The following is a 24814-nucleotide window of genomic DNA, read 5'->3' on the forward strand; positions in this document are numbered from 1 at the left end:
CGCGCCGGTCGCGCGTCGGAATTCGGTATGTGGGTGGGGGCTAGGTGTTGGCTAGGTGGGTGGTGGGGGGATGCGCGCGCGGCGGTGCGCCCCCCCACTCCGCAGCCCCCACTCCGCGGCCCCCACTCCGCGCACCGAATTCCGAATTCCGATTGAAGGTCAAAAGTCGACTATCGAACGCACCGCGCACACGTCGACACGCGGTCTCTCTGTCTCTCTCTCGTCCCGTGTTGCGCGACCTGAAATTGGCAACATTTGTTTGTAATTCCTAAAAATGGATGTAACGGCGCTATTGTACAAGCATTGAAAGTGCCGACATGACTCTCGTTTTATTATTATTTCGATAAATATGTGTTTCATTTGCCGTTCATTTTTAATTTTAATAAAAATATACTGAATGATTTTTACTTTTCCAACACAAAAAAGGTATCGAATTAGTTTATTGCATGTAAATTACATGTTTGTATACACGTGAATATCAAAAGTCGTTTTTTTGAACTCATTTTAATAGATGTCGCAACAAACGTTGTAAGAAATGCTATGATGTTGTGGTTATGTGCTGTCCAAACCATTTTATTGAATGATTCTGAATTATCGTAGAGTGAACAGAAGTGAATATATGCGATAAATAAAAAAAAAGTGACTGATTGAGTATTAAACATACTACAATCTACAATTGGTAAATTTTTTACACTCGCAAAAATGTCGCGTCGATTCGTTCCCAGAGGAAAATCGAGTTCCTTTGCACAACGTAATAGAGAAGGTAAAAATAGTTATTTTGATGAACATTATTTTTGTTTTTATGTTTTATTTGTTTGTTTTATTTTTTATGTAAATGTGCTTTATATCTATTTCTTTCTTAATAATGTACACAATGTGAATATCGACTATATATGCTTTTGGAGAAATAATGTATGAAATAAAACAAGAGAGATTGGTTTTGTGGATATATATACATATTTTTTTTGTCACGTTTTATTTATAAATTTCTATGATACAAAATCTCTCGATATTAAGAATGACCTAAAATAAATTCTAATTGGATCTTCATTAAATTTATTAAATATCCCACTAATGTTTGATAGATATCCTATTTCTAAAAAAAAACTATTTATTTTTGTAAAAAGAGGTTTTCTTGTTATTATTATAGTTTTAACTTTGACTGATATTATCTAATTATTATATCAGTTAACAAAGTATGTATTTTTTATTATATACATGTACTAGAGAGAGAGAGAGTTTGCTTATATCTATACAATTTGAAATGAATTTTTGGTTTGTATCTTTTAAGTTTTGGATATTAAATATTGTGTTAATTAAATCTCAAATAAAATTTATGTCTCAGTGTATTTTTAATCTAATTTTCTAATTTTTATATCTTTACTTTTAAACACTTTTGCTTAGAATATTAATAATGTTTCAACTATGCAACAACTGTTATCATTTTTGCTTTAGAATATTGATATTCTTGAAAGAAAAGAAAATATTTTTAAAACATAATTTATGTATTTTTCAGAACAACCAATGCAATCATCTGCATCTGGACATGGATGCTCTTACTCACAAAGAGGGGTGCGAAGACCTCCTCCTGGACTTAGAGGAAAGGAAATAGGACTATTTTATAGAGATTTAAACAGAGAGAAAAATAAAAAAAAATCTGGAATTTTCAAATTGTCACCTCACATAGAACAAAAACTTAATGTTGTTTTAAATAATTCTAAGAGCTTTTACAGTTCAATTCTTGACGAAAGGTCTAACTCTGAATATGACAACAAATATAATCATATTCAAGATTCTCAATTTAAAAGAAAGTTTTTAGAAATTGTAAATGGTGATATAGAGCACAATCTTGCCAAGGCTTTGAGTATGGAGTCAAAATTGCAGAGAAATAGTGATGTCGACAGAATATTACTAAATGAATATAAAGATAAGCAAACTCAAGATGATTATCTAAATATGTCAAAATTTCGATCAAAGTTACCAGCATATCATAAGAAATCAGAAGTATTACAATTGATTAAAGATAATCAAGTTGTTGTCATTAGTGGAGAAACTGGTAAGTTGCAAAAATTATTTACTAATGAAATAGAATGTTTTTGTGAACTTTTATCTGCATTTACGTGAGTGCAGTGTAGAAGTAAAAATAAAAACTTTTACTAAACCTTTATTTGCTCTTAATTAAATTTTCTATTTGGATTAATAATTAAATTTGTCAAAATTAAATTGTTCTTTAAACAACAAATTTTAGGATGTGGCAAAACCACGCAGGTAGCACAATTTATATTGGATGATCAATTAGAAGCTGGAAACGGTAGTATTACTCGAATAATTTGCACACAGCCTAGAAGAATTTCAGCTATTTCTGTTGCTGAACGTGTAGCTATGGAAAGAGCGGAAAAACTTGGGAAATCCGTGGGCTATCAGATACGACTCGAAAAGTATATTTATATGAGACAATAATGTTTATGATTATATGTTATTTTATAAGGATAAATATAAGATTTCTAAGTTGATTTCATGTTGATTTCTTTTACTTATAGAACTCCAGTGCGGGAGCAAGGAAGCATATTGTTTTGCACAACTGGTATATTACTACAAATTATGAAGACTGATCCAGCATTAAAAAAATTCTCTCATGTAATATTAGATGAAATTCATGAACGTACCACGGAAAGTGATTTCATTATTACATTATTAAAACAAATTATTCCAAAAGTAAGTTTGAGTATCTTTACGTTGCTATTAATGTTAATGTGGATTTATATTCTGATTGCTTTTTATTGTGTCCTGCATTATTTCATTCAAAAATGTTAAATATACATAATTCTTATAATTTTTCTGTAAATTGTTCAATATTGTATAATTTTTGTAAAACAAACGTTTTATTTTATTTTTTATAAATTCATTTAAATATTATCAAACTATGAAAACAATCCCTACATAGAATATCGCATGAATGCATATCACACATGAATGATATTACTGTATAGTAATATTAAAAATATTTAATAAAAACTAAGAGAAATGTATTTTTTAGAGGGCAGACTTAAAAGTTCTTTTGATGAGTGCAACTTTAAATTCTGAACGTTTTTCGAGATATTATAATGAATGTCCAATGATACACATACCAGGATTCACCTTTCCAGTTCAAGAATTTTATTTAGAAGATGTCTTGTCACTTACGGAGTAGGTATTGATATAATATTATCTAACATATTTGATAAAAGGTTTTTGTAATAATTAGCTATTAAATTTTTAATTAATTTTTAAAAACATAGAACATTTTTTAAAATATATTAATACCTAGTCTTTCTTCAATTTATAGATTTAAATTTCCCGAACCACCTTCAGAACCTACAGGTTACAAAAAACATCTAAAAGGATATAAAGAACAACAGCATAAGAAAGACGAATTTTTAGATATAATACAACCTTACGTTAGACAACTTAGAACTGAGGTAAAAATCTGACTAATATTTTGTACTATTTTTGTGTGTATGTGTGTACGTGCGCGCGCGTGTGTGTCATATTTTGTATATATAAATATAAAGAATGATTTAAAATTATGATGTAGAGCTAGAAATTATTCATATGTTAATGCGGTTTACATTTAATTAGATGAAATATCCAGAACATGTTATTAATCAATTACGGAATTCAAATAGCGAAAAACTTTCATTGGATCTTATAGAAAAGTTAGTTAGGCATATCTGTAATACGAAAGGTCCTGGAGCTATTCTTATTTTTTTACCTGGTATGATGGATATATCACAATTAAATAGAATGATGTTAGATTCTGGATGTTATCCAAGCAGTGAGTATTTATATTAATATAACACTATAACAATGTTATATATAATATATTTAGCATCTTTTATATCTAAATTTTTCTTTTCTTATAGGCAATTACATTATCTATCCTCTTCATTCACGCATGCCAACAATTGATCAGAAACTTATATTTAAAGAACCGCCTGATGATGTTCGTAAAATAATTATTGCAACTTCAATTGCTGAGACGTCAATAACTATAGAAGATGTAGTGTATGTAATAGATTGTGGGAAAACAAAGCTTGGAAGATTCGATGTAGCAAATAACATTCAAACCTTAAACCCTGAATGGGTATCTTTAGCTAATGCTAAACAAAGACGCGGTAGAGCCGGAAGGTGCGATGTTTTACTTTCTATATTTTAAATTCGAACAGAAATAATGCGTATTTTATTGAATTTCTATATTTGTAAAATTAAACATATGTGTTTCATAGGGTTCAAAGTGGAGAATGTTATCACATGTATTGCTTAGCTCGAGAATTGACGTTTGATCAATATCCATTACCAGAGATGTTAAGAACACGCTTAGAAGAGGTAATTTTGCAAATAAAAATCCTCCAATTAGGAAAAGCCAAAGAGTTCCTAGCTAGCGTCATGGATCCACCAGATCTAAAAGCTATCGATCTATCTCTCAGTTTACTTAGAACACTTAATGCCCTCGACGAAGAAGAGCATTTGACTCCTTTGGGTTATCATTTAGCACATCTACCGCTTGATCCTAGAACAGGTAATTCTATTTTTGTTATTGTTACAAATACCATTCTTTTTTGTTATCATATAATATATATATATATATATACAATAAAAAAATATTTTATTAGGAAAAATGATTCTCTGGGCAGCACTGTTCTCTTGCGTCGAACCAATATTTGCTATTGCTGCTAGTCTCACATTTAAAGATGCTTTCTATTGTCCGTTGGGGAAAGAGGAAGAAGCTAATAAAAAAAAGCTAGAACTCAGTATGGGAGAGTACAGTGATCATATTGCTCTCGCAGAAGCTCTAAAAAGATTTGAAATTGCGCGCCGCAGAGGATATGCTGGCCACTTTTGCCGAGAATACTTTCTCTCTTACAACACATTGAAACTTCTCTCCGAAATGAAAACTCAATTTGCACAGTATTTATATGAGATGAAATTTCTGAATAGCGATAATCCGGGCGATAGAAATGCTAATAGAAATTCAAATAACATAGCGTTGATAAAAGCTATTGTTTGTACAGGATTATATCCTAACATCGCTGTTATAAGGTACAGATTTATTTCAACTTTTGATCTGTTTGAATTGTTTAAAATAATCTGATAATTTATACTTATTGTATGCTAAGTCTAATTATAATTATATTCAATAATATTAATTTATTGAGCTTAACGTACATACATTTCTATAAAAGGAATTTTATTTGTATTTTTTTAGAAGAACTACTACAAATGGAACAATGTGTTGGACACCGGAAGATGGAAGCGTACGTACGCATCCGTCGAGTGTAAATTTCAAAGCTTCCAATTTTCCTAATCGATATTTGACATATTTTATAAAGCAGCGTTCCACCGCCATATATTTACATGACACTACGTGTATAAGTGTTCCAATTTTATTATTTGCATCAAATATATCGACAAGTACGTAAATCATATCTATTTGTATGTAAATCATTAATATATTAATTATACATATATGATCATATCTATCTATATTTCAGAACGAGAAAAAGGAAAATGCGTAATTATTAATTTTAATTTTTCCGAAAGTATTATTTGTGAATCACAAACTGCGGAAGTGATACTGGTATGTAGATATGTATGTTCTTACAATTAGAAAAAGAAAAGAATTTTGATACAATTTTTCGCAATACAGGAACTTCAACGTGCTCTAAATTCTTTATTGGAATATAAGATTACACATCCGGCAACAGTAAATTGGTCAACATTTGAAGGACAAATATTAAAGTAAATTTACATATACATTATTTCGTATAAATAAGTATTAATGATTATAATTATGTGCATTTAAATTTATATGTATTTATTATGTTATAGTGCAATCATTGAATTAATATCCCAAAAGGATCAAGAAATGGGTCACAACGAAGATTTTACTTATTATAGTTCCGATTAATATTTATATCGTGTTCATTAATTTATTCAAATGTCAATATGTTATGAAGTCAATTCAATTGTGCAGAAATATTAAAAAGGTAAACCACATTAAAAATTTTATTCTAAAAGAGTTTTTCATCAATTATGCGAAATAATAGTTTTTATTATTATTGCGCAAATATAATGTATTATAATAGAAAAAATAAATATATTATAAATATTAAATACATAATGTTATATTTAACGATATACAATATTATCAAAAAGTTATCTGATAATTAAATCAGGAAATTCCGATTATGTCTTAGATTAGATATGAGATTCAATCTGTCTAATATTTGTAAAAACGAGAATATTTACGCGCGCGTATAATCATTTTTTGATCAATATTCTTTTTGAAAAAATATTTTCTGATTCATGTAATCAAAATAATTTTTTGAATGCAAAGTTAGAAAAAATTTTGTTTTAAGATTATAATAGAAATTGTTTCCATACGGAAATAGTCGAGATTTAAACAATATTCGAGATATGTTTAGTAGTAATATATTGAAGATATAAGCAAGATTAATCAATCATTAGAGTACTTATATCTGAATGTTTTATTTTAAATTAAAACTTTATTATTATATTGAATCAGAAATATATATAGCTTTCCAAGGAGAGAGTGTGTATGTATATAGTTTTCTACATTTTTAGAAATTTATACTTGAGAAAAAAATATACAAATTGCATGTTTAAATATAAATCATATATATGTAAATATAATTCAATTATAATTGCATATTATATAAATAATTACAAAAATCACGAAAAAGATCTGAAGTAGAATACGTGTATTGTTTATTTTTTTTCTGTTTTGATACGAAACGCGTAGATGTTTGAGAAATATAAACTCAAATATAGGATTTCGGAAAAAAATACATTTAATTAAATGTTGGTTTTGTATGCATAAATAACGTAGAGTAGAATATATTATATTCATGCTTTTAAACAATTGAGATAAATAATACTTGCTACTCTTTTCTTTCTTTACTTAGATATGTAAAGTGACGATTTAGATTAAATCAATGAAGATCGTTTAGAGGAGGAGCTGACAACAATGTAACACGACGTACACGATTCTTCAAGCAACCATAATGCAACAGGACACGAACTTTGACCCATTTATACTTCACGCGATCGTCAATAAAATACTATATCTAGCCGCTGCTGCTTTGCACCGCTTTGTCATTCATGAATGTAAAATGTACTGCCACAACTCGGTTGCTTCAAGGGAAGATGAAAATGAGCTTAGAAGATACATTCCGATCACATGTGTTGTGCGATTAAAATATGTAATAATCTATGCAAGATATATTTTAAATATATATCTCTTATTTATAACGTCACAATTCCGAAGCTACTTTGTGAGTACTAAATATTTCATTATTCGTATATTTTAATGCTGTAAATTCTATATATACGCTGCTTTTTTCTTTATCTAATCCACCGCTGCAATAATACAGAATGACTTCAGCAAATTATTATCTTTCTTTTTAACGAAAATGCATTCTTTGTTAGCGCACTCTCTAAAAGAACTTTCTTTCGTCAATATTATTAAAAAAAATATTATAATCTAGAAATATTGAGTAGTTGTAGGATTTGTTTCGAATCGCGTTTTGCTTTTGTATGTGTGTTTTCGATTAAAGAATCGCTCTAGAGATTTCATCTAAATATAATGCATCGATTATGTTTAATCTGGAATTAAATCGCATTTTTCGATTATTTTTTCTTTTGTAAATTCGCAGCGAGATTAAAGAATGAGTCTGATTGTGAGAATTTAAAGTTTGGCACGAGCTGATAACCGCGAGAGTGGCAAAAGGAGCGAAAGAGCGACAGCACGTGTGGTGGGGGAGAGGTGGGGGAAGGCGCGGAGGGGTGGAAGGCTGATACATGAAGTACGGCGAGTAACGTCTGACTCAGTCTACATCCGACGTTCGCGCGCGTCGTGACGCGTGCTAGTCGCGCTCGCAGAACCCAAGTCTTGGAGCCGCGACATCGAAACGAGAACGTGTAAGAAACGCGATCGACGGTGCGGGAACGCGGCGGTAATACGTGTAATATAACCGGCCGACGCGAATCGCCGTCTTATCGGACCTGACGGACATCTTGCGCAAGAATGTGAGAAATTTGTTGAGAAATTAACACGAGAATAATCGGCGCTTTCCCCCCCCCCCCCCTTCGTCGGATTTAGAGAAACGGGATCGGTGCGAGGATCGTCCGGCGTGAAAATCGTTGCGAGAATCGAAAGTGAACGGTAGAGAATAAAGCTCGAGGAGCGGACGATCGACGGAAAAAAGGTTCGTATCGCGAAAAGAGCACGGTTATAAAAACGGGACGCACGAAATGATCCACTGGAAAAAGGGAGAGAGCGATATATCGAATGTCGCGCGAAGACTAGTGTAACGGATAGCGGAGAATATATACGAGACGCGAGTCGCGAAATAAAAACTTTGGTTCTCGCGAAGGAACCGCGATAAATTCGCCGAATATCCGATGACAAGCGGCATCATAATTCTGTCCGGGAGACTAATATGCCATTAACCAGCCGGCCGAGCACGAGGATGTTTAGGAAAGAGAGCAGGAGAAGGAACATAGAGTGCAGGAAACTAGTAGTAGATCGGTGCCGGACTTGCAGCGGCAACTTCACGTTCTTGCGACAGGTGTAAGTTATTACGGCGCTGCCGCCTCGTCTACCTCGCGCGATGATAATAACGTACGCGATTGTCATTATCCCGACCAAGTGCGCGTCGTCGTCCGGAGACATCGTCCATCCCGACGTATCGCCGATCTAAAAAGACATTTTACGTGCGCGAGTATCCGGGAGTTTACCGTTTTCGCGAATTCATCGCTCCGCGGCCTGAAAATAGCAAGAAGAAGGAAAGAAGGAGAGGAGACGAGGTATACACACTTTTCTCTCACTCGACACCCGATGAGCTGTTATCTCTCTCGTCGTAGTTTATTATTCTCTGTGCATTTTGAAGAAGAACGGAAGAGCCGGCGCGCATCTCGACGGACATACGACGAGGAGAGTCCGCTCTCGTTTTTCCCGACGAGAAAGATTGTATCGGAAAATCGAATCGGGCGCGCGAGTGTGTATGTGTATACAGATATATATGTGTGTGCAAAAGAGCTTGTGTCGGTGAGAGCGGGTCAGTGAACGATTGCGCGCCGCCGCCGTCGTCGTCGCGAGAGCAACGAGAAGGAGAAGAGGAGGGTATCTTTCTCTCTCTTTCCCTCCTCTCTCGGACGCTTCGACGCACGTATATATGCACACGTGCGAAAGCGAGGAGAAACGTGAAACGCGCGCGTGCGCCGGCCCGTGTGTACTCGGCGCCCTATCGCACACACACACACACGTACGTGAAACCTCTTCACTCATACACGCCTGACGTCGCGTATGCGCGCTCGCGCGCGATATATAGAACCTTACAGGTGCGCGAGTATGCGCGAATACACGCGCGCGCGATAGAGACGACAGAGCGCGCAGCCGAAGAGGAGCAGAGGAAGAAGAAGGAGAAGGAGTCGGAGAGGAAAAGGAAGAGTAGGAGGTGAGGGCACGAAAGGTGGAGGCAGAGGAAGAAGAAGAGAAGAAGCCAGTGACACCGGGAGGGTCGGTTGTTCCTGGTGTGTAAAGCGGCCACCGGGATACACCTATATATCTGTGTAAGTGAACGCGCGCGCCGAGGAACCGCGTGTGGAACCTCGGAAGAAGATCCGCGGATATAAGCGAGGTTCTCTCTCTCTCTCGCGCCCACGAGCGGAGGAAAGAAAAAAAAAGGGGAAAACAAAAGTTCGGGCGAAAAGAAATGCGGGTTCGTTGACTGCGCCGTCGTCGCGCGATGGCCGCATGCTCGTGCCCGGTGCTGCTGGTGTATTATAGTGTGCGCGTGACAGGAGCAACGACGACGACGACGACGATCAGGGCGCGACCGGCGGTGTTCGTGACGACGACGACGACGACGACGACCTCGACGACAGAGGAGATGCCGGCTGCTGCGAGCTGGCTGCACCACGAGAGCCAAGTCGAGGAGCAGTGAATCTACATCTACGCCTTGTTCGGGGTCTATTCGACGTCTCTCGTCTCATCATCACCACCGGCATCGACGGCAATTCCGAGGAGCACCGGTAAAATCCGTCGACGAGATTTACGAGGTACGTGTTATTTTTTGAAAATTTTCTATTTAATCGTAAGATATTCCGAGTGTCAAGTTTAGGGCGAGAGTTTTGAAAAAAAAAAAAAAAAAACAAAAAGGGTCAGTCTTTTCTTCGTAGAACGAACGACTATATCGAACAATATCGGACTGGTCAGGCCACATTATCTGACTGACGATCTCCGGTCGAATAATTCTTTGAAGAGAGGACCGCTTTTCAGAGAAATAAAATTTAGCTAAAAAAAATATAAGTTGTACAAAAGAGATATCTTAAGAAATAATAAAGATTATATATATTTCTTCCGTATCTGTGCAGACACAGATATTTAAACTGCAAGCAGAAACTATAAAAGAATACTAATCCGATACTCTTGTCGAGAGAAATTCGCGATACTTTATAATAAATAATTTTTAATTTTTTGCGATTAGTCAAATATGTATATTCATGAAGAATGGATTAGGAATAATTTCATTAATTAGCCAACCGTCACGAGATTTTCTCTCTTTTTTTCTTTCTTTCTCTCTTTCTCTTTCCGAAAATGAAAATATAAAATTCGTTATTATAATAGATGAATATTTCTTATTATGCTCACGAATGTTACATATTTATATGTAATATTTTTTTGTTCTGCCTCTCTCTCGATGTTTCAAAAAGAATTCATTAAAATTACAATTTTATTGTGTGCTTCTATTAACAAAATACAGATGTCTATTAGAAATTTTACACAAGTCTGAGTGTGTTTTAATATATTATTCGATTAAAAAAAATTAAACAAATATATTATATGTATATATTAGTAAGATAAATTTTTTAAAGATATTAGTAACAAGAAAGCTCATATACTTAATGAATATTTAATATTTCATGAAATTCCACAAATTCTTCTCGTAATATTTCCATGCACTGCTGAAAAGAGCTTCTTGTAACAAGGATTTATTGTATATGCCTGACAAACGAGTTGCAACTTGGAGAAATAAATGTCCTCGCTTGCCTATGTCAAGCGAGTTACCAGTGCTACAACTTGCATCTCTCTCGTACCGTTAATATCTCTAGGATTATCATTTCCTCGCGGTGCAATGTAAAATCTATTACGCGACATTCAACGAGGCGGTCAAGGCTACGTTCGCTATTCTCCCATAGTACACCGACCTTCGTCGTCGTCGTCACGAAAACGTTAGAATTAAGTCATCATGATAACAATTGGAGAACGATTAATGTAAGTCGCGCGCGCGTGTATTTTTTTGTTTCCTGCGTCGGAAAGAAAAAAATTCTCTCTTGAACTCATAATTTCGTACTGCTATCACTCGCGACGGTCAATTCACTTCGCGAATATCGCGAGTATATAACGTATCGTGACCTTTTGCCATTCAGTCCCCCATTGACGAGCAGACATATATGTATATTTCGCAATCTGTTTGTTCGCGCTCGAAGAATATCCCATCCCCCTAAATACTAAATACGGAGAAGACACTTTTACGTAAATCTGCGTAAATCGTTACGTCTACACATTCAATGTTATTCTGCGAAGCAGCTACAGTAATCTTGAACCTTGATCTTATCGTCGCGCGCGTTTCATCGCGTCCGTAATGACCGCCGACGACATAAGTTTCAAGTTACGAGAGAACAATTAGACGCGCCGACTTTAGCGTCGAAAGGAACAAATTGACTTTGGAACGATTCCAATAGCGCGAGTCGTACATTCTAATCGGATTCGGACAAAATATGCGATTTTTCTCACGTTCTCGCGCGCTCAAGTCCAAGGAAATTGTATAACAGCGTCTTGTACCTACAGTTTATGATCTATCGCGACGATTTTTAAAATTCTCTTCCGATACTGTCTACGTCCGCTTTCGCACATATCTGTTTTATTTATTATATATGGAATCATCTATGTTCGAATATCAGTTTTGTGATAATGAAATATGTGCTGTTCTATCTATATTTATTATAACGAAATTTTCTCATGATATTGTGTGATAATCGGGTCATATCACGTAACGAACTGAAAAGTAATTAAGTAATTATGTTGCGAAGAAAATCGGAGACGATTGGCGAACGCTTTTAATTGAATCACGCTCCCACTTGTGACGATTCTTGATTGCCGAACAAGAAACTACTAGATTAGAAACACTTGTGTCAAAATCTTGGATAGCACAATCGCGAGTGCGACTCATTTATCCGTAACTAATACTTAACAGTTGGTGTGCGAAAATTGGCACGATGCGCAAATGTAAGATGAGTTCTTACGAGTGATACACAAATCGATGTGACATCGTGTTCTATTTTTCAACTAATCTTTCCGTAGTCAATTAGTACAAATGTCACAGTAAATTAATCAAAATATATAATGGTCTATCAGAGAATATAATAAATATTCGATATAATGCAATGAATTGCTTTATAATAATGTGTTTTCGAATGCAAAATTTTTGATTAAAGATGCAAATGGAATTGAAATATATTTTAAATATTTTTTTATTTTTCTGCGTGATCTAGTTGCAATGTCCGGAAAGAACAAAAATAAGAAAGCTTTATTTGAATATTCTTCCTAGGATTTGTTCCGAATACGATTTCAAAAAACGTCTGATTGCTTTAGAAGAGAATTGAACGTAGATATTTATAGGCATTTAAAATCTATTATATATAAATAATAAATTTTCATTCGCGTTATCCCGATGGAAGACATTCATTATTTAAATGTATAAATGAATATTCAAAAATATATAATACATTTTCATTTAATTTATTTTTGACACTATTTCTGTTGTAAATGTAAAAGGTGTTTAAAGTAATATTGAATTATTCATGATGATTTGCATAAGTATAATTTGTTTAAAGTGAACATCTATATATTCAGATTCAGATTATGTGTAATATGCGATGTTAAATGGCTTAATTAAATTGAATACAAATTATATTGAAACAAAACTAATAATTTATCGGTTGTTAGTAAACATAAAATCGATTACGATCATGACTTTGATTGGTCCAAACCGAATGTGTTACACAGTGAAAAACACGTCAGAAAGAGAGAGATAGCTGAAATGTCCTTTATCAAGAAAAATGACAACACAATCAATTTACAAAAGGACACGGATAATTTAAACAACATTTACGACAAAATAATCAAGGTCGTTTAGTTTCTCTTTGCTCGTCGAATGTACCTAACGTATGTGTACCTGACAACAAAATGAATTTTCTGACATCTTAAGATTATCGCAAGTAGGTACTTATTTCCAGATATTGTAACTGAATCATATTTTGACCATTATTGGTATCGCTGTAACCTTCCTGCAATTTAATCATGAGTTGACTACTATTGTAACGCTGTATTTTTCCTCTATAGATCATTTGATAAGGATCTAAATCTATGGTCGAAACGTCGTGATGTTTATTTAATAAAATATATTTACCAGTACGGTCGAGAGAAGTCGGTGTTATTATTTAAAACTAATAAGTTATTTACACACAGAATAATTCTTTTTTAAATCATTTTATTGACAAGAGAGGGAGAGGAGGAGAGAAGAGAGCGAGAGAGAGAGAGAGAAAGAAAATATTTTAATATTATGTATATAATATTTTAACATTTTTAAACTGAGGATCACATATAAGCAAATTTTCTGAATAAATATTACGAAGCAAACTTTAGAATAAGGAAAATTAATAACATTGACGAATAAATTGAATAAATTGTACTTGTAATAATTATACGTGTAACATAATTATATACAAATACGTAAGATTATATCTGTTATAGATAAAATATAATGTACCTATTCCATTTTATATTTCAGAAGAAGTGTCCATCCAGAAGAAACGAAGAGAGATAACGATTCTTGAAGAAAAATTGAGAATAATATTTCTTGATCTATGTGCGAAACTTTGCAATCCTTTCGCGCGTATTCGTTCGTTCTTTCAAAAGTCGACAAACTATCACACTGCTCCTTTAATATATCCACGGAATCTAACGCGTAGTGCAACACATTGTACAACGGGCTTAAAGTTCTGATCTTCAAAGATCGATTGCTTCTGTCAGAGACATCGCAAGAGCTTTCTCGATTCCATCGAGAAAAGGCTTTTCCCAAGAAAACTAACACGATTCAACGAAACGATTGTGTGGACGTTTACTGTGTCCAGAATCCCGTGATCCATGCTCCTCGATCAAGCTCAGTCGTCGCGCTTAGATCGATCGATTCTGCTGAAGGAAACATCACGAGGAATTGCACATCTCATATAGTCGTCCTCGTAGACGCTGAGATCGAGCTGCGATAACCAGCACAATCAAGATTCGATCACGACCGCTGAATCATCCACCTTCGCAGTCTGGATTCCGCTCGGTATCTGCGTTCTTTTCCGAGAAGAGAGACTTGACGATCGCTCGTTCACCGTGTGAGATCAATCGTTATCGGTTCGGGTTTCGGTAAATCGCTCGATTATTACCGTGTTACGCGATATACTGCACGTCTGCTAACGTCGGCGTCGAGTGCGCGTTTTTGCCGAATAGCAGGCTCGTTTTGATCGTCGATGAACGTGATTCGGTGCCGGGAAAGTGAGACTCTAATTAACTCGTGTGTGGCGGCCACGTTGTCTACGTGCCTAAGCGGCGGATCGTCCATTTAGGAGACCGAACCGAAGAGGCAGCCAGCTGTTAATCGGCAGCCACCGCGGTGGACATGATTATTTCAAAGGATCTGTTCCTCCTTGGCGACCAGGATTATCTGCGCCTTCCCGTTAACGAGAAGCGCCAGCAACGGGCAATGGGCCGGCCGATCATCAATGCTCCCAGGTAGGAACCAGCAATAATCCTTTCATTCTTATCTCGATTTTCATTTCAAACGCTCGAAAGGCTAAAAATAAAAGAATTCTAGCGATATTTTTCAATTCTCGGATAGAAATTTTCAAAGTGTTTATTCGAGTTAAAAATTTACTTCAAAAATTTGATATTTTTCTTTAAATTCAAGATAACGTTTCACACAAGAAGATTCTATCGAAAGATGTCGAGTATGATTCATCAATTTTTATATGAAATGAAATATTTATTATTAATTTTTCTCGTTTTATTAATGACGAAAATGACGACAATATCTTAAAAATTCTTATTTATTTTATAGTTTAATTGCTAGAATTCTTTTTAAAATGTATCAAAGGGAGTCTAAAACTCTTTTTGCAAAAGAGAGAGTTCTATAAGTTGTATTAAACTTTTAAAAATGGAATTTTACGAAAATTCTTATATTGTGTGTCTTCGACGCATCGTGCGATCTTTCGAAGCACTGTATTTAATAAAAGAAAGATATATATATACACCAATTATAAAAATAAGCAATTGAAAGTCAAATGAATTGAACGATGAATAATAATTGAATAATTAAATTATTTTTTTTTATCTCTAATTTATTAAATAATCTGCCCGATTAGACCCAGGATAGATAAACCCCAAGAGAAATACGATAAGTTTTCGCAAAAATATCGCGACTTTAATTTACCTAACAGAAAAAGAATTTACTATCGATGCCTGCATAAAATGGCATCTCTTCTGCAATTAACAGTCTCGATTAGGAAAGCAAGTTTATCGTATATACAGGATAACTTGTGTACACAGTGCACAGTTATTCGTTCGCGAAATGATCATTGATTGATTTTTTATTAGGCAGTTTCTTTCGTTCGCGCGCAAAAGAGAATCGGCAAGTAGTAGAAGCGTTGAACATCTCAAGCGTACACGAGATGCGTTAAAAACGCGATGTGTTTGCACGGTGTGTCGAGATCGGGAGATTTATACCGCAACTAATCGATTCACCGCGCTATTATGAGCTTCACGATTTTTACAAGAAAAGTGTGCTGAGCGAACATTCGTCGCTCCGTTTCCTCCTTCCATCGATATAATTTTAATGATGTTGTTACCGATAACAGCAACTGGCGCGAGTCTTATCGCGGCCATGCTATACTTAGGGAATCAATGATACGCGCAATTTGCGCGTGTATAAATAATACGCCGTACGAGTTTTATCATACCAAAATCTGATCCATCCATCAATGAATCTTCCGCAAAATTTGCGCGAGATAATACGCACGTTATCTGAAAAATATTATTGTCCGTCCCATTGAGCGATATTTTTATATCGGCGCGAAACACGTGCGAGACACATGACGTTTGCATTTTGAATATGTAAACAGTGCGAGTGCAACGTTAAAGTGCTTAATACTTTTCCATATTTAACTTTTACATTCGTGAATTATTCATAATCGCGACGTAAAATATTGGGAAGCTACCATATGATTATCATAATAATGATATTTAATTCATATATTTGGAAGATACAATGATTAATTATAATTACACTTAATTATACACCAGATTTATACGCGCGTTTGCATCGGAAAGGAAATGGCTGATTCCTCTGTTTGCCTCTCGACAAATTTGGATGACACTGCGAAAAAGCGTATTTCGAGAATTTTTTTCTTTTTTTTTTACACAGAGAAAGAGAGAGAAGCGCACACACGAGGATTCACGACGCTGTTCGTCTCGTGTCGGCGAAAATTATGTCGCGGAGCGAAAATAGGGAGACATTCCCTTGCGCGATGCGTGCGAACGACGGGGCCGCTCTTATTTACTTGTAACCTAGAAACGTTCGCGATCGAAAGAAAAATCGGTAGTTTCTCCCGCGGAGAAAAATCGAGTCTTCCGCCTGGAGATGAAACTGTTCCAGTTTCCCATGCGTGACCCACTGTTAGGGATTCTCATGCGCCACTCTCGCGATATACTGCTCTCTATGCACAATCTCAATCGCGTACATTCGCCGCCTCTCGAACCGGCAGGAACTCCCTTCGTCCGAGACGGGCGTTTTCTTATTTCGCTTGTGCCGATTTTCTAATCGTAGCCTGTTCGCGCCACACTCTCCAATGTTTTTTACACCTAGCTGATAATTTCTTTTAGATTGAGATATTTTTTAGATTAAGAAATATATCAAACTCTCTGAATCTGATCCTTTCCTCGCTCACGACATGAAGCATACATACCGCAAACGTACGATTGCGATACAAATAATTGAAAATTATCTAAGATACTCGATATTTCTGGCTTTACACTTGAATAAACTTCGTAATTGCATAAAATAATGGTAGATTTATCTATATTACACGAGAAAGAGAAAATTATAAGATACATAAATATCTAATACTCGCGAAATAGGAAGCTTGTAGAAAACAAAGATAAAATAAAAAATATTGAGAAACGAGGATAAACTTCCAATGATTTAAATAGGAATAATAACATTAATAGCCGATATTTTCGAATGAGACCTACTAATAACTATCGCATTATTTTGTTTAAGAGAAATGTCTTAAGTATTATTTTTGTACCCGCACGTGAATCCAGGCAAAAGATTATATAAAAGTTTATTAGAAGAATATGTATATATTTTTTTTTAATTTTAACGCTAACAGTAGATGTTTATTTGTCTCCGCGAAGTAATCGACCTCTTAAGTATGTGTCATAGTTTGCGTGAGAGCGAGAAATTCGCATAGCTACTTTGAAATCTATGGCATTTCGCTGCAGCAGGCGTAGTATTGCCATAAAAGTCTTTCGATAAGTGGATTTCTCTTGATGTTACTCTTACAATATTGCATTTAAAATACGATCTTTCTTTCTATTCATTTCAAGTATGATTTTATATAAAAATAATTAAATATGATAAAATTTTTGCGACCCTTGGAAGTAAAAATTAATTTAGAATTAATTAATTATTTAAAATAAATACATATGAATAATATATTCTAAATTATATGTATATATAATTTAAAATATATTATTCATATGTATTTAATATTTAATATATGAAATATCAGATTATAAAAGTTACGTTTTAACAACGATACTTTTTAAAATAAAATTTGTATTTTTTTTTTGTTGTACTTTATATATGACAAAGACAATGATAAAAAATTACTTATTCCATATAACTTCTTTATGTTGATATAATTATAAAGAAACAAAAATTTGAAATACCTCACATAACAAATCTTGTCATGTTGCTAACGTGTGTCACACACGGTATTAATTTATATACCTATCGTATAGATGCAATGTCCTCGACTTGTAACGTGCAGATATCGATTTTAACGACCTCAATCATTAAATCATATTGAAAAGAGAGAAAGAAAGAAAAAAGGAGAGAGCTAGAAAACAAGTCGATATAAATATCCTTTGTACACATAAGCCTTTTTACGATATGCTGCATGCTATTCTCGAAGAGTTTCTATTAAAATGATAAATTTAGATTGTTATATTACAATATTTTTTCTTCTTTTGTTTATTCAGAAAATTGCAGTTTGCAATTATTATCGATAATTTAAGTATCTGTTCTGTCTCACTTCTGGGTATCTCTTAAAATATTACAAAATTATTATTTCTTATGTATATGTATGAAAATTTTGTGCACATATTATATCATCTCTTTTTTCAAATCGTCTTTTATAGATCGATACGCGACTATAATATATTTTGTGCTATGTACGACTAAAGAGTTTTTATTTTCTTGGAAATAAAGCTTGCAAAGTGCGCGCAAAGCAACTTACAAACTGTCATAAGTCGGCTATCGGAAAACGCATTCTCTTGGCGCACTAAGGAGACGAGTTCGCTTCTGCGTAAAGAATAACGAGAGTATTTTGTTTAAGTGAAACGAAGTGAGACAGAAGTGGAACGAAAAATAGGGAGAAAAAGAAGGAAAACGCGGTATCTCAGTGTCATCGTGTGCGGCGATGATAGATGAAATCGAGGACGGTGGCAGACCATGCTATTAAGCAGATTGAATATTACCCTATATTCGGTAGATGTGCAATCAATAGCCTAGAAAAATGCGCTATTCGCCTTCGCAGCTATGTGTCCTTGAATAAAACCTATCAGCTTCGCGCGTAATTTGCCACGGAATGATGACGCATATACATATATACGTGCTTCACCGTGTTGCGTTGCGTTGCGTGCAAGAAGCTCGCGCGACTTGTTCTCGTAATAATGTATGTATACATATCGAAGATGACTTTATCAATTGACCCGAAAAATAATCCGGGAGAGAATATTTTATTTTTATTTTTTTATTGTAATAGAACGACACATATATCACGTTTATATATTTTTTTTATCAAATTCTCTTTATTTTTATTTGATATTTTCATTAAAAAGAAATTTTTTGGAGACATTTTGAACACAATATTTTTACAGCTATTTTTTATTTCATATTAGAACACTAGAAATCGAACATTTGTGACATTAAATTGTTAATCCCGGATCTATTGATTAATCTACAATCCATGATGTAATTGTGTGAAATATTCCATTATTTGTCGCTTTTATAGTTATCATTTGGCACAAAGAACGGTGATATTTATACGCAAGTGATAAATCAGATATAAAAAATAACGTATCGGTAAAATGTTTTCAATATGCTATAGTCAAAGTATTATAAATACATTATATCGAAAACAAAATGTTGCGAGTATTTTTATTCTTGGACATGAGTTCTTAATAAAGTTTCAATTAATATTAACTTTCAAACATTACATATATCACGTTGATAAAGATACAATACAATCTTTCTCTCTCAGTATTTGTGTACCGAAATCAAAATATTTCGTATCGGAAGCAAAGTATCGCAACTTATAATAGTATAGTGAACATCCCCACACTCCCCGATGATTTCGTCGGCCACGACTTCAATCTTAACGCGCGAATATCACACGCTCGTTGGACACGAAGTGCATCACGCCGCACGTTGCGTTGCGTTGCGTCGCGTCGCGTCTCGTCGCGTCGCACAAACACGAAGGACGAATCTGCGAGGCAACGGGCGAGGCGAACGCATGAACTACGAGGAATGCGAATGGCTTGATCAAGCCCGTTTAAAACGAAGCGCTCCCCTCGTCGCGAGCCGACGTCGCTGACCTGCCTCACGCGAGTCGCTCTACTGTGTGTCTCGCGTTCTGGGTATACTCGTTCTTCCGTAGAAAGACAGCGGGTGAATATACAAGGCATACCCTTCCTAAATTGGTCGCGCTTAGAAAGAAAAAAAAAAAAAGGAGAGAAGAGAAGTGGTATCAAGGCCGATTTTCGAACGGTAAATAAGAAGGTCTGGGTATACTAGAACGTAATCACATGCTGCGATTAATTCCTTCTAAATGAACGATTTTAATTAAAAAATTATATACTCGAGATACAATAACGGTTTAAACTAATCTTTTTTTTAAAGAATTTAAAGAAATATAAATTTTATCTTTTCTCGTGATCTTAAAATTAATCTTGACAAATTTTTAGGAAATTGTTAAAACATTATTGCATCGAGCAGATCTTTCGCAATTGAAATTATATTTATTATATTTTACAAATATACACATACATACACATATTTGTGTGTGTGTGTGTGTGTGTGTGTGTAAATTGCTTGAGGCTTGTTAAAATCACGCAGTAGTAAAGTAGTATTATCTCGACAATTATGTCTCTCGATAATGTTGAGAAACAGTGGAACTTAAATGCATAGAACAAAGTCTAATGGCACAAAATATTATATATTGTGTCTGTATAGTTAATCTGTATAAAATTTATGATACGTAACAAAACCTGAAAATTAATACCTGTGAAGACGTTGTAATCTCCACATAATTGTACATATCTTACATAATTATATATTTTTGTATATAGCTGTTTCTGAACATATCTGTAGGATCGGAATTATGTTAAATTATAATATTATATCGCGTGAATAATTCTTCTTTAGAAAGCGAATCGATAATAAAAGTATTTGTCTCGACCGTTATATTTGCTCGAGACAAACTCGGTATTATAATAAGGACGCAAACAAAACAGTGTAAGTCGACTCGCATTGTTTCGTGAGACAGCTAAGTAAAAACAATATCTCCGATTACCTTGACGAGGTCGTAAGACAAAGTAATAACCGAAAATTCAAGAATAATCTAGAAGTCGAAGCGAAAGAAACAAATACAGCCGATTAACTGTCGGAAAGGACAGTCCTCGCTCGAATTTAATACCGTTGACATCGCCAAATTCTATTGTATCTTGAGCCAAATATATTCTATCTTATTTTTCACTGAGGGACTTAGAACAATTTCTTTGCTGCCGTTCATGTGTTCTTACATATCTATATATTTTTCGACATTATATGTATAAAAATAGATGCAGATTATACTAGTATACTCGTTATCAGGATTTATCTGCGATGAACGCGATAGGGAGGATAGTCACTTTGACCTTGTTTGCAAAGAGCACGAATGTCCGAGGTCGACTTTGAAAGGAATGCAAATGTGTCTCGGCTTAAGACAACCCACGAAGGGTTGGAACGAAGCGGAGCGAGCAAAAATTGCTCTCTATCCGATGTACATATTTTTTTTTATTCGACGAAATGCGCGATCATAGTACGACTTTATGATTAATAATTCACTCGGTGGAAACACGCGGTTGTAGCTATGCGAATTTATAGGATGCCGCCACGAAGTTGCACGGCAACGTGAAAAATTCCGGTAAAGTTTATCGTGTCGCTTGATATAGTATTTGCATACGTTACGAAGACGCGTAGATGGCATTTTTTTCTCTTTTTTTTAAATATAATAAAAAATAGCGTGAGAGAATCATATAAATAGAGGCTCAAAGGCGAACAACTGAAGCGAAGAAATGGGAAAAATTTTTATCATATGATTGGTATCAAAAGGTATAGAAAATATTTGTATAGAGAAAATTGATATAGGAAATACAAATAAAAAAAAACAGAACAATTCTTTTTTAACTGTCATAGAATAATAGCGGAATAGAGTAATATATTGTCGATTGGACACACATATACACACATATCTGCGCGAGTTAAAATAATTGCTTCTGTCCCAAGAAATTGTGCGTGATGATATTGCTGAATTTAACATGCAACACCATTGATCTCAATCGAAAACGCGGTTTTGCTCTCGAGGTGACAATTTTCTCTCTGTAAAAGCCAGGAGTGTCTTCCCGCGAGAAAGAATTTAAATTCGATCCTTCTGCTTTAAGAAGAAAGACGAGATGCCTAGGGAGCGTAACGCTGACCTACCTCACGCGAGAAACGGCTTTCGGAGGTGCGCGCGCGCGCTTATTATCTATCGCGTTGTTATATGAGCGGCTTGTCCTCTCTTCCATTTCGAGTTTGTAAGAAGTAAAAGAGAAAGAGAGAAGAGAGATAGAGAGCCAAGGACGTTCCGTGTGGGCCGGACGACGGGGCCGGAAATCACGTTCCCGACTGTTAAACGCGAGAGTGCGGCCCGTAAGCCGAATTGAAAGAAGCGCACACCGCTGTTATGTACTTTAGATTTAGTGGCCAATTTTACCGGGCGCACTTATTACCGACCATGTGCTGCGATTATGGTTTCGCCAAGGGACATGCTCTGAGCCGGCATTAGGCCAATAACAAAGGCGGCTCACGCTTGTTGCAGTAAATTTACAGCACAGTTGCAGCATAGTCTGTCACTAGCGTTCTGAAAGGAGGGAAGGAGGGTGAAGACTTGAATACATAATTCCAATTTAAACATACTGTTGTTTTATATATTTATCTACTTATATATTTATCTTCTTGCTTCTAAATCACAAAATGACTTATTCAATCTGTGTCTTTATAATAATAAGATTTTGCTATAATTTATATGAGAGGAAATCTAAAAATAATTATATTTTAATTTTCCGGATTATTATTAATTGAATTCAAATATTATGATTAATAGATATTAATGAGTTCAATTTTTTTATACAAGTTTGTATAAAAATATGTATATGTTAGATTTCTATTTTTATGTTAATTCTTTGAGGAATCTTTATTTTAATTATATTTCTTGTCCATATTATATAACAGGTCTATATAGATAATATTTCGATTGAAAAAAGAAAAAGAAACTAAATTATATATATATTCGTATATATACACTGTAAAAAAAAATGTGTTAACTTGACTAAACCGTTCAACTAAATAATATTTTGTTAACTGAACATATAAAAATATTTAAATTAAATATAACATATTAAATCTAACAAAACTTTTGACAAAACGTATTTGACTTAAATACTAATATATGTTCAATTAATAAAACAGTAATTTAGTTGAACGGTTTAGTCAAGTTAACAAATTTTTTTTTACAGTGTATATAAAGAAAAAATCTAATTAAACGAGCGAATGGTGTGAAGTATAAGGAAAAGACGAGATAAAACGATTAGTCACTCATTCGTTTTTACATTTATACGCGCATTTACAACATAAATATATGGATATTATATAGGTGTAAAAAAAGTATCATTATTTCTCTCAATCGCGAAATCTTTGATTAATTCATATACTAGATTATCTTTCATATAAAATAAATTACACGCTATCTTTTCCGGCAAGCTATTTCTTAATTAGACCGTAATTTAAAGTTATGTTAAGGTGAAGTTCACTTCAAATAAACTAGAGATTAAGATTTGTGATTATTTTATCACTTTAAACAAGTTGAAGCTCCAACACATCGATTTTCGATCGTCAATATAATTGTAACAGAAGAGTACTTGTAACAGAAGAGATTGTCGGCGTCGCATTTTTATTTGGAAGAAATCGATTCCGAATTAATCGAAGATTTTTTTCAGACGAAAGAAATGACGAACAGATAAACTCTCCGCATTGTCACTCTGTATTATACGTTTGCAAACGCGTTGCAGTGGCTCCTTTGTTATCGCTCTTGTTGCCGTCCCAGTTTCTTCGCTCCGATACACGCAACGCGTTTCAATACGAAGTACTGCACAATGCTATTTGCTTTGAGTCGCTCTTTGCTGAAACAATGGCACGGTTTGTGTCTTCGCTGTCATCGTTGTTAAACCGATTAAGTCAACTTTGAGAAAGTGGTGGCCACTTCGATCTGATATGCATTCGATCTTGTTGCAATTCGCTTTAAAAACAGTAGCAACATCAATATAGATGATCAAACAAATCGAAATATTTTTCTTGCATTTCTTTTTATTTCAAAATCACCTTAAATTATAATTAGAAATGAATACATACGAAATTAATGTACATAGATGTTTACATTTTATCTTACAACGAGTTATTTTTAAATCTCTGTCTCGTATTGATTCAATATTTACGTTGATGTTTCAATTCCGATGATAATCACTCATAATCAGAACGCTCATTTGCTTAGTCATTCTCGTGGATTTTTTCATTATATTCGCGCATTTAAAATATGTTATTTGTAATTCGTATTATTACTGATAACATTTTCTTGCTATTATGTAAATTATGTCTATTATTATGTCTATTATATGATTTGCTACGTTTGATAGATTTTTAATCCAAGATATAATATACGAGGATACAATAAAAAAAATATAATTAAAAAAGCCCTAAAATACAGAGAAATAGTACAGAAAGAAACTCTAGATACAGAGAGATAGATAAATAGAGGAAAAGAGAGTTTCCTGTATATACAGGGTGACCACCCGTCCACCCCTTTTATTTTGGAAATAATTCAAAATTATGAAAAATCGCGAAATACGTGTTCGATTATTTCGAGGGACTACTCTTTTAAGGGGGTTTCGATAGTTGTTCCCCTAAGGTATCCCAGAGGGACCCCAACTCAAAAATTTTAAATGGAATCACCCATATTGTAGTATATCGTTTGAAAGAGCATAAATAAAGAAACTTTTTGG

At 34.3% G+C, this 24814-nt stretch overlaps 2 protein-coding genes across 3 annotated transcripts in view; both read left to right on the plus strand.

The window, feature by feature from the left end:
- The first annotated feature begins 182 nt into the window (after positions 1-182).
- On the plus strand, positions 183-7426 carry LOC145936311 (ATP-dependent DNA/RNA helicase DHX36). Of its 2 annotated transcripts, none has more exons than XM_083038399.1 (16): positions 183-426; positions 512-763; positions 1517-2056; positions 2249-2438; positions 2541-2715; positions 3038-3186; positions 3308-3458; positions 3619-3814; positions 3903-4167; positions 4266-4558; positions 4653-5079; positions 5246-5451; positions 5532-5617; positions 5687-5778; positions 5869-6026; positions 6966-7426. In XM_083038399.1, exons 2-15 carry the CDS (start codon positions 703-705, stop codon positions 5945-5947), a joined length of 2910 nt encoding a protein of 969 aa, XP_082894525.1. In that variant the 5' UTR covers positions 183-426; positions 512-702; the 3' UTR covers positions 5948-6026; positions 6966-7426. The 2 variants fall into 2 exon arrangements, with proteins under 2 accessions (XP_082894525.1, XP_082894526.1); XM_083038400.1 differs by having other exon boundaries at positions 184-426; positions 3326-3458; positions 6966-7422.
- A 457-nt stretch (positions 7427-7883) lies between these two features.
- E23 (ABC transporter G family member E23) overlaps positions 7884-24814 on the plus strand; it is a 120266-nt gene continuing 103335 nt past the window's right edge. Inside the window, exons 1-2 of the mRNA XM_083037432.1 lie at positions 7884-10122; positions 13917-14908. Of these exons, the coding sequence (XP_082893558.1) occupies positions 14796-14908 (113 nt within the window). The 5' untranslated portion in view covers positions 7884-10122; positions 13917-14795. The remainder of the gene's footprint in view (positions 10123-13916; positions 14909-24814) is intronic.

The sequence above is a fragment of the Prenolepis imparis genome, unplaced genomic scaffold (genome assembly GCF_030444845.1).
Source record: "Prenolepis imparis isolate NDT839.2.m4 unplaced genomic scaffold, iyPreImpa1.0 SCAF_5, whole genome shotgun sequence".
Taxonomy (NCBI): Eukaryota; Metazoa; Arthropoda; class Insecta; order Hymenoptera; family Formicidae; genus Prenolepis; species Prenolepis imparis.

Coding starts and splice junctions, on each gene's coding strand:
- LOC145936311 (XM_083038399.1), top strand. CDS start 703: ATGTCGCGTCGATTCGTTCCCAGAGGAAAATCGAGTTCCTTTGCACAA. Junction 3,187..3,307: donor GATGTCTTGTCACTTACGGA/GTAGGTATTGAT, acceptor ATTAATACCTAG/TCTTTCTTCAATTTATAGAT. Junction 5,779..5,868: donor TTTGAAGGACAAATATTAAA/GTAAATTTACAT, acceptor ATTATGTTATAG/TGCAATCATTGAATTAATAT.